The sequence below is a fragment of the Schistocerca gregaria genome, chromosome 10 (assembly GCF_023897955.1).
Source record: "Schistocerca gregaria isolate iqSchGreg1 chromosome 10, iqSchGreg1.2, whole genome shotgun sequence".
Classification (NCBI taxonomy): domain Eukaryota; kingdom Metazoa; phylum Arthropoda; class Insecta; order Orthoptera; family Acrididae; genus Schistocerca; species Schistocerca gregaria.
The window spans coordinates 81,534,587-81,550,381 of record NC_064929.1 but is presented as its reverse complement, the minus strand read 5'-3'; the positions used below and the strand labels follow the sequence as shown (position 1 = coordinate 81,550,381).

Here is a 15,795-nt window from a genome sequence, read left to right as displayed (position 1 = left end):
TTGGAATGACTCCTTACCCTCTCCCTTAAAACCCACACCCTTTCATTTTTCCCTCTCCTTCCTTCCTTCCTGACGAAGCAACTGCCAGTTGCGAAAGCTCGTAATTTTGTTGTGTGTGTGTTTGTGTGTTTTGTTCATGTGCCTGTCTGCCGGCGCTTTCCCGCTTGGTAAGTCTTGGAATCTTTATTTTTAATATATTTTACCCAACTATCAGTTTAATAAGCCACAGCTGCAAAATACTAACACGAATTCTTTACAGGCAAATGAAAAAACTGGTAGAAGCCGAACTCAGGGAAGATCAGTTTTGCTTCCGTAGATATATTGGAACTCGTAAGGCAATACTGACCTTACGACTTATCTTAGAAGAAAGATTAAGGAAAGGCAAACCTACATTATTGTAGACTTAGTGAAAGCTTTTGACAATGTTGACTGGAATAATCTCTTTCAAATTCTAAAGGTGGCATTGGTAAAATACAGGGAGTGAATGGCTATTTACACTTTGTATAGAAACCAGATGGCAGTTATAAGAATCGAGGGACATGAAAGGGAAGCAGTGGTTGGGAAGGGAGTGAGACAAGGTTGTAGCATCTCCCCGATGTTATTCAATCTGTATATTCAGCAAGCAGTAAAAGAAACAAAAGAAAAATTCGGAGTAGGTATTAAAATCCATGGAGAAGAAATAAAAACTTTAAGGTTTGTCGATGACATTGTAATTCTGTCAGAGACAGCAAAGGACTTGGAAGAGCAGTTGAATGGAATGGATAGTGCCTTGAAAGGAGGGTATAAGATGAACATCAACAAAAGCAAAACGAGGATAATGGAATGTAGTCAAATTAAATTGGGTCATCCTGCGGGAATTAGATTAGGAAATGAGACACTTAAACTAGTAAACGAGTTTTGCTATTTGGGGAGCAAAATAACTGATGATGGTTGAAGTAGAGAGAATATAGATTGACAATGGAAAGGAAAGAGTTTCTAAAGAAGGGAAATTTGTTAACATCGAGTATATATTGAACTGTCATGAAGTTGTTTCTGAAAGTATTTGTATGGAGTGTAGCCATGTATGGAAGTGAAACATGGACGGTAAATAGTTTGGACAAGAAGAGAATGGAAGCTTTTGAAATGTGGTGCTGCAGAAGAATGCTGCAGATTAGATGGGTAACTAATGAGGAGGTATTGAAAGAATTGGGGAGAAGAGGAGTTTGTGGCACAACTTGACTAGAAGAAGGGACCAGTTGGTAGGACATGTTCTGAGGCATTGAGGGATCACATATTTAGCATTGGAGGGCAGTGTGGAGGGTAAAAATCTTAGAGGGAGACCAAGAGATGAATACACTAAGCAGATTCAGAAGGACGTAGGTTGCAGTAGGTACTGGGAGATGAAGAAGCTTGCACAGGATAGAGTAGCATGGAGAGGTGTATCAAACCAGTCTCAGGACTGAAGACCACAACAACAACAACAACACTTCTTGTAGGTTCTGTTACACTGTCTAATCTATAGGAATAACTTTCCACTAAATTCTAATTTGCTCAAAGCATTTACATTATTCTGGAGGCACATATAAAGGTTATCCCTGGTTCACTTCAGAACGTACCTACTGCATGCTGAAAGTTATCCTAAAAATGTTTGAATAGGCTCCTATCACACCTCTGAATTGGCCCATCCAGAAAACCTACCTGTTTCGTTGAATCACAATGCAATGGTACTTGTCATGTCTACAATAACTTTATCATACTGATACAGAAAAGTATCAAATCCAAGCTAGAGACACATATAAAGGCCTAAACCCATCCGGCCACCCTCTGACTCTAACATTGCTAAACCTGTAGTAACAAGGCCGGCCCCACGTTGAAGTGGGACAGAGGCCGTAAGAAAATTATGATGGTGATGACGCTTAAGGCCTAAACTGTTACCATAAATACCTGCATTCATTTTGGCATTAGCTGAAACTGTTTGTTTAGCAACAAAGAATTTTTTTTCTGACAATCACACCACTTTCACCATATTGTAGAGTCACCACACCACACTCAAATACATATCATTTGGGATACAGACTACACAGTCTACACATGTTCAGCTGAAAGCACATCTCGTCACAGTCTGTGCTCACCAGTGTTCCTGTATAAATGGGCCAGCTGGTTAATGAAATACATACGAAATCCATAAAGAAGCAGGTGATACACGCTTCAAGTAAAGTGAGCTACACATTGTAATTTTTACTATGTCAATGTACATTTGCCATTATGTTTCTTCCTGTCACACATATTAATCATTATTTAATATCACTTTAAGCAGAAGACAAAGACCATTATCAGAAAACTTCATGTATAGACGTGTGTCTTTAGTCAGTTCAGATGTTTCATATCTTGGATGGCACAAATTTGTTTTTCATGCAATTTTGGACAATATTATAGAATTATCACATAGAAATTTCCAAAAAAGACTGTAAAATTTCATAGTTATATGCTCAAAGTATAAACATTTCGAACATAAACAGCATTTAACTCTCAAGATGGGATGCTGTTTTCCAGAACACGAACAGGCATGCGGCGTACTTTGTACCCCCGTAAATAACAACTGTCTTTATGTTACCAAGGTAAACATGTATGCGCAAAGTCACAGTTTAATCTTCGTTTAGTCAAACAATGATAAAATAAATTTACATTATATGAGCTAAAGCATGGTTTAATTAAAGAATAATAAAATAAGCATCCATTATATCACATTGTTGCAATATTCAGGTGTTACCCTGCAGTAATGACTCACTCAGAGCATGAAACAGTGCAGTTGCATCATATCCCAACCAACCATTTATTTGATTATCTCTTAGACAACTGCCTCATTATGAGATTGTGCTGCTTGCTCATAGTCTCGAGTCATTTTCTAGCATGGATTGTAAATTTTTTCTCACCTAGCTCACTGTATATTTTTTATTGCTCCTACTCCCTTGGGCATATGACAATGCAACACATCATTGTGTTAGCTGAAGGAATATGCATGGGCTCACAATTAGAAAACAACAATGGAATTGCACAAGACCATATTATTTTATGTATATGGACACCCATACAAAGGTTAAACTAAATTGAAAGGCATTTGTTTGTTTCAACTAACAAATCTGTACCATTGAAATATATGACTCAGTACCACACATACAGTTATTGTCAAAAGTATGATCATATGGGATATCAAGTGAAATTTGTTACTGGATTGAGAACTTTTTGGTAGGGAAGATATGGCATGTTACCTTGGATTGAGAATCGTCATCAGATGAAGAAACAACTTTGGGTGTGCCCCAGGAAAGTGTGCTAAGACTCTTTCTTTTCATTTTGTATGTTAATCAACTTCTGGACAATATTCCTAGTAACCAAAGATTTTTCAGATGATGCAGTTATCCATAATGGAGTACTGTCTGAAAGAAGCTGCATAAATATTCAGTCAGACCTTCATAAGATTTCAATGTGGTGCAAAGGTTGGTAACTTGCTTTGAATGTTGAAAAATGTAAAATTTTGCTCTTCAGAAAATGAAAAAACATAGTACCCTATGTTACAGTGGAATCAGCCATCTTGTATAAATATCTGGGTGTAACACTTTGTAGGAATATGAAACGGAATGATCACATAGGCTCAGTCATGAGTAAATCAGGCGGTAGATTTCAATTTGATTGTGTAATCAATCTACAAAGGAGGTAACTTAGAAATCACTTGTGTGACACATTCTAGAACACTGCTCAAGTGTGTGGAACCCATACCAAATAGAACTAACTGGGGATATTGAACATATACAGACAAGGTCAGCAGAAATGGTCACAATTTTATTTGATCAATGGGAGATTGTTACAGTGATGCTGAAGAAACTTAACTGGCAGGCTCAGAAGCTCGACATAAACTATCCCGAGAAAGCCTACTAACAATGTTTCAAGAAGCGCCTTTATATGATGACTCTTGGAATATACTGCAATCCCCTACTTATTGCTCACGTAGGGATTGTGAGGACAAGGTTAGGTTAACTACAACAAACACAGTGGCATTTAAATAATTCTTCTCACTCTCTATACTTGAAAGGAATAGGAAGAAACCCTAATAATTGGTACAGAGGGCTGCACCCTCTGGCACACACTTCACAGTGGTTTGCAGATTGTAGATTGAGGTGTAGATGAAAATGTATGTAACTAGAATAGTTAATAGAAACTTGCAGGTACCAAAAATGACTGTTAAAACTCAAAATGTTATGATATTTTCTATGTGAAAGTTTTACTTTGGGACGTGTCATTTGTTTGTAAATAACATATTGTGATACTTAAAGTTCTATGAACTTTTAATTTTCCTCTGTATATCAAGAGAAGTTAAAATTGCAAGAATGAGAAATCATATGTAATTGTAAAGGCCAATGGAAGGTAAGGCACAGGGCTCATTAGTCAGTTATTGAGAAGTCATCAGTCTGAATCGGTTGCATGGCACCTTTTGAGGCTACAATGCTCTATTTTTGAACCAGTTCTGTTAATGAATTCTTCGCTCTGTGCTTGATAATGAGACAGTACAAGTTTTTGTCATATGTAAGATGGTGTTTTATTCCACAGGTCTGAGTTAAACTCTGGAACTCTATCAACAGCGTGCCAACCTCATCAGAAAAGCACGCTCATGTTCAGAAAAAAACAGAGCGAACAACAAGAGACTACATTCATGTTCACAGGACGTGTACATTAATATGTTCTGCAGAAATGATTAGCATTTGACCAATGTCGGCCCGCAGGTTCACGGTCAACATCGATATTGCGACACTACCTACCGGTAAAATGTGCCTACTGCTCTCGTTGCTATAAACTGAAGGTGATGGATCAGTGTGACTTGAGCAGACGTGCAGGATGACTGGCAGATGTACGCACAAAAAGTACTGTCAAATCATCTAGTTTGAAAGAGGACGCATTATTGGCATGAGAGAATATGATCCATATATCTGGGAAACTGCTGCTCGTGTGGGACGAATTGTTTTGGCTGTGCAACGGGTGTGTGCAGAATGCTTCACAGAAGGCCGTAGAACACGAGGAGACAAGTTAGATCGCACTACCCAGACCACCCCCTGAGAAGATCAACACCTCATCCGAATGGCATTGCAGGACTACCCTTCTCAGATCTGGCACAACAGCAGAATAGTGTAACACGTCGTACACTATCAGGGTGACAGTCCGTCAATGGTTATTACGGCACAGGCTACGCGCGTCTCGCCCAATTCTCCACTTGCCTTTGAAGAATGTTCAGAAACGTGCTAAACAGCAATGGTATACAGAGCAACGTCATCGGGGAATGGAGAGCATGAGATAGTGATTTCTGGTTTGTTTATTTGAAAATGATGGCTGCACTTTGGCTCTCCACAGACAGGGAGAGCGGCATTGCTGTCACTGCATTCACACAAGATGTGGCCTGATGGTGTGGGTTGCTGTTGAGTCCCACCACAAATCACAGATGGTGCTTGTCCAGGGCACCGTGATCAGTGTGGCCTATGTGAATGACATCCTGGAACCTGTAGCCATACCCTTTCTGCACAACACCCCAGAAGCCATTTTTCAGCACGACAATCCACTAACACATGTTGCTGCATGGACACATGCTTTCTCAGTGTCACAAGATGTCAGCTTTTTGCCCTAATGCGCCAGATCACCAGACTTCTTGCCAGTCGAAAAAGTGTGGGATACGGTCCAAAGAAGGGTGCAGTGCCGTGACCCAATGCCAACCACCACAGACGAACTTCAGAGGCAGGTGAATACACCATGGACGGCCTGTACCCCAGAATGCCACTCGTGTCTTTCTTTTATTTATTTTATTATCCATATTTAGACATTAAAAATGCGATTGATGTCGTCATTTGTGTACATTTACAGTTTACATAACTAACAGAAATGGTGTAATACACTCCTGGAAATGGAAAAAAGAACACATTGACACCGGTGTGTCATACCCACCATACTTGCTCCGGACACTGCGAGAGGGCTGTACAAGCAATGATCACACGCACGGCACAGCGGACACACCAGGAACCGCGGTGTTGACCGTCGAATGGCGCTAGCTGCGCAGCATTTGTGCACCGCCGCTGTCAGTGTCAGCCAGTTTGCCGTGGCATACGGGGCTCCATCGCAGTCTTTAACACTGGTAGCATGCCGCGACAGCATGGACGTGAACCGTATGTGCAGTTGACGGACTTTGAGCGAGGGCGTATAGTGGGCATGCGGGAGACCGGGTGGACGTACCGCCGAATTGCTCAACAGGTCTCCACAGTACATCGATGTTGTCGCCAGTGGTCGGCGGAAGGTGCACGTGCCCGTCGACCTGGGACCGGACCGCAGCGATGCACGGATGCACGCCAAGACCGTAGGATCCTACGCAGTGCCGTAGGGGACCGCACCGCCACTTCCCAGCAAATTAGGGACACTGTTGCTCCTGGGGTATCGGCGAGGACCATTCGCAACCGTCTCCATGAAGCTTGGCTACGGTCCCGCACACCGTTAGGCCGTCTTCCGCTCACGCCCCAACATCGTGCAGCCGGCCTCCAGTGGTGTCGCGACAGGCGTGAATGGAGGGACGAATGGAGACGTGTCGTCTTCAGCGATGAGAGTCGCTTCTGCCTTGGTGCCAATGATGGTCGTATGCGTGTTTGGCGCCGTGCAGGTGAGCGCCACAATCAAGACTGCATACAATCGAGGCACACAGGGCCAACACCCGGCATCATGGTGTGGGGAGCGATCTCCTACACTGGCCGTACACCTCTGGTGATCGTCGAGGGGACACTGAATAGTGCACGGTACATCCAAACCGTCATCGAACCCATCGTTCTACCATTCCTAGACCGGCAAGGGAACTTGCTATTCCAACAGGACAATGCACGTCCGCGTGTATCCCGTGCCACCCAACGTGCTCTAGAAGGTGTAAGTCAACTACCCTGGCCAGCAAGATCTCCGGATCTGTCCCCTATTGAGCATGTTTGGGACTGGTTGAAGCATCGTCTCACGCGGTCTGCATGTCCAGCACGAACGCTGGTCCAACTGAGGCGCCAGGTGGAAATGGCATGGCAAGCCGTTCCACAGGACTACATCCAGCATCTCTACGATCGTCTCCATGGGAGAATAGCAGCCTGCATTGCTGTGAAAGGTTGATATACACTGTACTAGTGCCGACATTGTGCATGCTCTGTTGCCTGTGTCTATGTGCCTGTGGTTTTGTCAGTGTGATCATGTGATGTATCTGACCCTAGGAATGTGTCAATAAAGTTTCCGCTCCCTGGGACAATGAATTCACGGTGTTCTTATTTCAATTTCCAGGAGTGTATATTGTAGATCATTATTAATTAATAAGATACAAAAATTTGTCCTTGATGCTGCACAAGGTATTTGCATTATATTTACATGTATAAGTTTAATCTAAGTGAAACTATATTAGTACCGGTACTTGAGATCATCTTTAGTGCACATTATAAACTCTTCCATTGTATAAAAAGCTTTTTCTCTAAGCCATTTCTTTGTGACACTTTTAAACTCATTCAGTGATACATTATGTGCCTCTATTGGCAACATGTTAAATAGTTTTACTCCCATGTACCTGTAACTATCTTGAGTTTTCTTTAGCCTAGCAACTGGGATGTCAATTTGCTGTTTTATACGTGTGTCATGGTGATGGATAGATTGTCATAGTTTGTGGCTGTGTTGGTTTTCTTTTGTGTGTATCAGACAACTTAGTATAAAGAGGGCTGCAACTGTTAGTATTTTTAGATTTTTGAAATATGGTCTACAAGACTCCTTATTTCTGACTCCACGGATGCATCTGAGTTACTTCTTTTGCAAAATGAAAACTCGTTTTGCTCCGGGTGAGTTTCCCCACAACAAAGTGGCATATGTTAAATGGGTGTGGAAAAAGGCATAGTGTGGATTGAGTAATAACTTACCACTAACACATGACCTTAGTTTACCTAACAAATATGTCACACGTGCTAACTTAGTACAAACATAATCGGTATGACTCTTTCACGTTAATTTTGAGTCAAGTGGATCCCAAGTAGTTTAGCTGAGACACAATTAATCTTATCACTTTTAACACACAATCTAAAGAGAATATTTACAGTTTTATCATGATTTATATGCAAGTCATTGAGTTGGAACCACTTGCTGGCCGCTCTGAGATGAGCCTCACTTTCCTCGTTTAATTTTCCTAAATCTTTCCCTGCTGTAACAAAAGTTGTACCATCTGCATGGAGTGTGGATTTACATAACATGGTGCTGGGCAATGCCATACTGCATGGAACAAGTTATCAGGGCCCGTTGCAGATCCTGTGTCTACTAAGCAGCAGGAGACACACTGAACTAAGGTGACTGAAATGTTAATCATTTCTGCAGAATATGCTAATTTACATGGCCTGTGAATGCGTATGTCCTATCTCTAGTTGTTCAAGGTGTTCTGGTTTTCCTGAACATGTCTGTACTTATTAAGATTTTTTATATTCCTCCTGTTGCAACACCAAACGCATACATGATTGTTTTAAACTGGTTGTACTTTTGGATATATATTTATTTGACTGTAGATAATAGGAAGAATTAGACCTTCTAATACTATATGGGATTACTTCATTTGCAGTAGGATTTAGCAACATATACATAATAAAATACCTTAAAGAAATCAATCTATTGACATGTGACAAACAGGGTTTCAGAAAATGTCATTTTTGTGAAACACAACTGACTCTTCGTTTGGACAAAGTGTGGGTGCTGCAACAGGGGATATCAAGTTCACAGTTTTAGATTATCTGAAGGCTAAAAATACTGTTCCTCATAAGTACCTTGTAACAGAATTTCATTCCTAGGAAGCATCACCTCAGTTGTGTGACAGCATTCATGATCTATCAGAAAGGTTACAGTTCATAGCAATGATGGGAAGATGTCTATTGAAACCTGCTGTTCTTAGCCTATGGAAATGATGTAGGAGACAATTCGAGCACTTCTATTATTTTGTTCACTGGACATTAACTTACAGCATCACCTCTATCAGTAGAGGACCAAAACAAATTGCAAAATGATGTAGACAAGATATCTGCATGCTGCAGACAGTGACAAGTAACCCTAAACAATACAAAGTTAGGGATTGTTATGTGAAAAATAAATAAATAAATAAACACACACAAATTTATAGGCAGTTGGTTGAACTAAGTACTTGGGTATTACAATTGCAAAAGATTTATATAGCAATTACCACGAAATTCTTGTGATGGAAGGCAAACCAAAGGTTGCGTTTTATTGGTAGAACACTTAAAAGATGTAACACATCTGCTAAAGAGTTGCCTGTACTACGCTTGTGTCTCCTCTTCTGGAGTGTTGCCGCATGATATGGCACCATTACTACATAGGATTGACAAAGAACATCCACAGAGATCAAAGAAGGGCAGCAGGTTCTAAATTATTGTGAGATGGGAGAGAGTGTTAAGCATATGATGAGCTAGTTGGGGGTGACAGTCAGTACTACAAACATGTTTTTACTGTGGAGAGATCTTTTCACCAAGTTTCAATCACCAGCTTTCTGCTAACAGTGCAACCAATGCAAAAATATTTTGTTGACTCCAGTCCAAATAGAGACAAATGATCGTGGTAATATAAGGGAAGATCAAAAAGTAACGCAGAATAATATTTTTAATAAGTAAGTGGATACATTGCTACAGTCCTTACAGCTCTGTAGGACAAACTTCTAACTATATTGTTGTAAAATTTCAACATTCCAGCTGCAACAACAGGGGACAAAAAAAATTATTGCACATTACTTTCAGATACTCCCTCGTAAAATAAGAATAATCAGGTTTTGGAAGGAAGACTTGTGAGTTCATTTTTTCCACGTGGTATTCAAAAATGAAATGGTTGGAAAATAGTCTAAAACTGGCTCTCTGACTCTGATGTCGAACACTTCAGTGTGCATTTACATTGATGACAATGGACAGCCATTAGAAATTAGACTGAAATAATTTTGGTGAATGTGAATGATTTGGTGTCAGCTGTATTAGGTCACCAACATGTAGAACATCTGTACCTAATACAGCTGAAGCCAAGTTATTTAGATCCATGGAATATTTTTTTTTATTTACTTGCATGTGAATTACAGAGTCGTCAAGGAGACATAGATGTTTGTGCTATGCTAAGCAATGCCAAGCATTTATTCTTGACATTTGTCACTTTCAAGTAAGAGCACGACTGCAAAAACCATTCGAGAGAGGACATTTGTAGAGACTTCCGTATCACGGGGAAGCAGAACACAATATCCCCGATAAGTAGTCAGGATTTCTCCGGAAGTTCCCCACACGGTGTCAAATTCTGCAGCACTGCAATCACAGACCTGGGGTATCCGTAGACGGCGAGTTCCTGGAGGGACCTCAGGCCGCGGAAAGCAGCAGCCTCGATGCGGGTGCACTGCGGCAGGTCGCTGGCGTCTAGCCGGGCCAGGTTTCGCAGCCCGTCCAAGTCGCCGGCTTGCACTGCCGCCACTGGATTCCCCGACAGCCGCAGCTCCCGCAATGCCGGCAGCCGCCGCCACGTCTCACGGTCCAGCCTGCCACACAGGTGAGGTATTTGTACCTGTATAGTTGTCCAATCGTGGGAGGAAGTTTCGGTTGCAGTTGAGGAATAAATGCACATATATACTTTATATTTTATTCCAGTCTAATTGTTTATGCACTAAACTGTTGTTTAACCTCCTTCATATTTGTTATTGTAAAAACAACTTCATTTTTACACTTAACACAGACATAAAAGAAGTGCCCCATCCCTACGGGCTGTCCTATTTATCCTGATAACCTCAAATAAGTAAAATAAAAAATAAATGTATCAAGCACATGTTGAACAGCAGTACATCTTATTAAAATAGCACCCACTATTTTTTATCCAGTAATGTACTTTGTCCCTTCTTTTCAAAAAATGTATTACAATGTACTTTTCACATAAACTTGGTAGTATTTAAAACGTAATAGAAACCTGACTTACACTATTGTGTACTAGCACACAGTACACATATCCCAGGTAACATAACCCATCCACTTGCTGGCATTAATAGTAAACAAATGAAAACACAATGAAAATGCCCATCAGTTATGGTACAGTCAATGCCCACCCCGTGGTACCTGCAGCTGCGTGGCCGTGGTCTTTATGTCATATAGCCGACGGCTGGCACGCACCGCTTATGTGCATCTCTGCACAGCTGTACAGCGCAGGTGTGAGCCTCACACACACTGAGTGCCTCCACATTGTCATGGCGACCTCAGCTGGTGTCCTCCCGAGAGATAGTTACGTGAGGCCACCACTCATAACAGGACATGACAAGTGGACTCGGTTATGGCAGGCATATTCCTCTGTCACTCGCCCTATATAGCCGCATACGCCGCCACGCCTGGCAATCTCGTGTCGGGCTACCTACTTGCTACGTCGACGTCGCACCCAGGAATGATACTACACTGTGCTACGACTGTTTACCGTACCGGACTTGGACTTTGCAACCCAGTCGCTACTCTTGATCAAGCACCAAGTTGTGTTGTTATTGTGGAACTGTTGGCAATAAACCAAATTTGGAACTCACGCCAATCGTTATTTATTGTTTCTCCAATTACAGATACAACATCAGTCAATCATTTTCAGTCAACAAGATTTGTGTGAGCACAGTGTACACTAATGAAGAGAAGATACACAAAATATCATTTAAAAGTACTACAGTACTGTACTACATGTACCCATACCTCTATTTTTAAAAAAATGTAAATACTGATAGTTCTCCACTGAGTGCTTTGAAATTCTGACACAAATTCCTACTGAACTCCATGTATACACTGCCCACCACGACACTGAATGCTGCCTGGCGAGGTTGCACGCACATGGCACAGTAACAGAAGTATATAAGTGGAACAGATGTGGATGGGGGATGACCCTAGTGAAGGCATGGGCTACAAATGGGGAAATCCATAGAAAGCAACTTTGACAAAGAGCAGATTATTATTACGCAGAATCTGTGAACAAGTATCTTAAAAACGGTGAAGATGGTCGAATGTTCATGTGATACTGTCATGAGCATCTATGGAAAGAAGAGATAGAAGGATGGTGAAATTACCACTACACACTAAGTGGTTGGATGTCCGCAACTGATCAAAGGCTGGTCTGCTAAGTAAAGTAGGACAGATGGTGATCTGTAGCATCTTTGCTGAAAGAGAAAGATGCTGGTGTGTGCACGTGTGTTTCAGAGTGCACTGTTGAACACAGAGCTCCACAACAGACCAACCATATGTGTTTACGTGTTGATCCATTGACATCATCAATTACAATATCAGTGGTCACAGGACTACAGGGTCTGACTGTCAATCAATGGAAATGTGTCGCTCTTTAGGTGACTCACATTTTTGCTACACTAGGTTGACAAGCATCTCCACAAATGCTGCCATCGAGGTGAACAGTGACTAGAAACATGCAGCATGTCACAGACTCATGCTGGTGGGAGCAGTATTATGTGATGGGAGACATTCTCCTGCAGCTGCACAGGGACCTGTGGTAGTAACCGAAGACACGCTGGTAGCTCCATCCATTCATGCTTGATGTCTTCTCCAATGGCAAAGTCATCTTTCAGCAGTATAATTGTCCACGTCTCAGACCCACAACCGCACTACAGCAGTCTGGTGAGCATTAAAACTCACGCTGATGTCTCGGCAACAAATTTGCCTGATGTAAATCCTATGGAACCAATGTGGGCTACTATCTAGCACCATCACCACGTCCGCAAATCATCGGCCCATTATTTACGCAAAATTACATGACCTATTCATAGACTCCTAATACCACATGCCTCCACAAACCTACCAACAAACTGACGGATCCCTGGTACTATGTATCAGTGATGTATTTTGTTCCATAGACGTACACACCAGCTATTAAGCAGGTGGTCCTAATGTCTTGTCTCTCGGTGTATATGGAGCTCCCAAAGCTTAATAAAAATGTGTGTGTTCAAATGCAACATTGTCAAATAAATCCGTGAAGAACATACATTTGCACCTGTATAAATGAAAATGTAAATGTTCATTACTTCAAAGTTGTGGGAGCATGCAGACGAACAGTAGCGTGTGCACAACATTAAGAATACGAATGAGTCTATCATTAATAGAATGGAGCTACGTAGTGGCTACAAGGTCTTAAATTTCTGAAAGTTTACTGATTGCTTTTAAACTTTGAAACAACATTGCATTCAGGTATGTGTGTTTTCTTACACACCTGTTTTTTTTAAATAGATTTAATGTACAAATAAATATAATATGTGTGTGTGTGTGTGTGTGTGTGTGTGTGTGTGTGTGTGTGTGTGTGCGCGAGTGTACACCTGTCCTTTTTCTCCCCCTAAGGGAAGTCTTTCCACTCCCAGGATTGGAATGACTCCTTACCCTCTCCCTTAAAACCCACATCCTTTCGTCTTTCCCTCTCCTTCCTGAAGAAGCAACCATCGGTTGCGAAAGCTAGTAATTCTGTGTGTGTGTTTGTGTGTTTTGTTCATTGTGCCTGTCTGATATATATATGTTTGTGTGTGTGTGTAAAAAATGGAGGGAAACATTCCACGTGGGAAAAATATATCTAAAAACAAAGATGATGTGACTTACCAAACAAAAGTGCTAGCACGTCAATAGACACACAAACATACACACAAATTGCAAGCTTTCGCAACCAACAGTTGCTTCTTCAGGAAAGTGGGAAGGAGAGGGAAAGACGAAAGGATGTGGGTTTTAAGGGAGAGGGTAAGGAGTCATTCCAATCCCGGGAGTGGAAAGACTTACCTTAGGGGGAAAAAAGGACAGGTATACACTCGCACACACACACACATATCCATCCGCACATACACAGACACAAGCAGACATTTGTAAATGCAAAGAGGTTGGGCAGAGATGTCAGTCGAGGCGGAAGTACAGAGGCAAAGATGTTGTTGAAAGACAGATGAGGTATGAGTGGCGGCAACTTGAAAAGAGGATCAGCCTGTGGCCAAACATGCCTTGGTGCACGGCCAGCACATCTTGGCTCAGTGTTACACAGCCCGGGTTATCTGAACACTTCCCACTGACACCATCCTATCAGAACTCCGGAGATGGAAACTTGCCCTTCAGTATATCCTCTCTTCTCATTATCCGCCAGGCCTCAACCTCCGCTAATTTCAAGTTGCCGCCACTCATACCTCACCTGTCTTTCAACAACATCTTTGCCTCTGTACTTCCGCCTCGACTGACATCTCTGCCCAAACTCTTTGCCTTTACAAATGTCTGCTTGTGTCAGTGTATGTGCGGATGGATATGTGTGTGTGTGCGAGTGTATACCTGTCCTTTTTTCCCCCAAAGGTAAGTCTTTCTGCTCCCGGGATTAGAATGACTCCTTACCCTCTCCCTTAAAACCCACATCCTTTCGTCTTTCCCTCTCCTTCCCTCTTTCCTGAAGAAGCAACCGTTGGTTGCGAAAGCTTGAATTTTGCGTGTTGTTTGTGTGTCTATCGACCTGCCAGCACTCTTGTTTGGTAAGTCACATCATATATAAAATAGAAAGAAACTTCAACATGGGAAAAATATATTAAAAACAAAGATTCCAAGACTTACCAAGCAGGAAAGCACCGGTAGATAGGCACAATGAATAAAACACACAAACACACACACAGAATTTCGAGCTTTCGCAACCGGCGGCTGCTTCGTCAGGAAAGAGGGAAGGAAAAGGAAAGAAGAAAGGATGTGGGTTTTAAGGGAGAGGGTAAGGAGTCATTCCAATCCCGGGAGCGGAAAGACTTACCTTAGGGGGAAAAAAGGATAGGTATATACTCGCGCACACACACACACACACACACATGCATATCCATCCATACATACACAGACACAGCCACCGCTGCTGCACTCAGCGGGTTCTCCGACAGGTCCAGCTGATATATATATACACTCCTGGAAATTGAAATAAGAACACCGTGAATTCATTGTCCCAGTAAGGGGACACTTTATTGACACATTCCTGGGGTCAGATACATCACATGATCACACTGACAGAACCACAGGCACATAGACACAGGCAACAGAGCATGCACAATGTCGGCACTAGTACAGTGTATATCCACCTTTCGCAGTAATGCAGGCTGCTATTCTCCCATGGAAACGATCGTAGAGATGCTGGATGTAGTCCTGTGGAACGGCTTGCCATGCCATTTCCACCTGGCGCCTCAGTTGGACCAGCGTTCGTGCTGGACGTGCAGGCCGCGTGAGACGACGCTTCATCCAGTCCCAAACATGCTCAATGGGGGACAGATCTGGAGATCTTGCTGGCCAGGGTAGTTGACTTACACCTTCTAGAGCACGTTGGGTGGCACGGGATACATGCGGACGTGCATTGTCCTGTTGGAACAGCAAGTTCCCTTGCCGGTCTAGGAATGGTAGAATGATAGGTTCGATGACGGTTTGGATGTACCGTGCACTATTCAGTGTCCCCTCGACGATCACCAGAGGTGTACGGCCAGTGTAGGAGATCGCCCCCCACACCATGATGCCGGGTGTTGGCCCTGTGTGCCTCGGTCGTATGCAGTCCTGATAGTAGCGCTCACCTGCACGGCACCAAACACGCATACGACCATCATTGGCACCAAGGCAGAAGCGACTCTCATCGCTGAAGACGACACGTTTCCATTCGTCCCTCCATTCACGCCTGTCGCGACAGCACTGGAGGCGGGCTGCACGATGTTGGGGTGTGAGCGGAAGACGGCCTAATGGTGTGCGTGACCATAGCCCAGCTTCA

At 42.5% G+C, this 15,795-nt stretch overlaps 1 protein-coding gene across 1 annotated transcript in view; it reads right to left on the bottom strand.

The window, feature by feature from the left end:
* The window catches only part of LOC126293300 (chondroadherin-like protein), a 329,161-nt gene that overhangs the window by 31,777 nt on the left and 281,589 nt on the right, over nucleotides 1–15,795 (bottom strand). Inside the window, exon 15 of the mRNA XM_049986431.1 lies at nucleotides 10,361–10,573. Coding sequence (XP_049842388.1) covers nucleotides 10,361–10,573 — 213 coding nt within the window. The remainder of the gene's footprint in view (nucleotides 1–10,360; nucleotides 10,574–15,795) is intronic.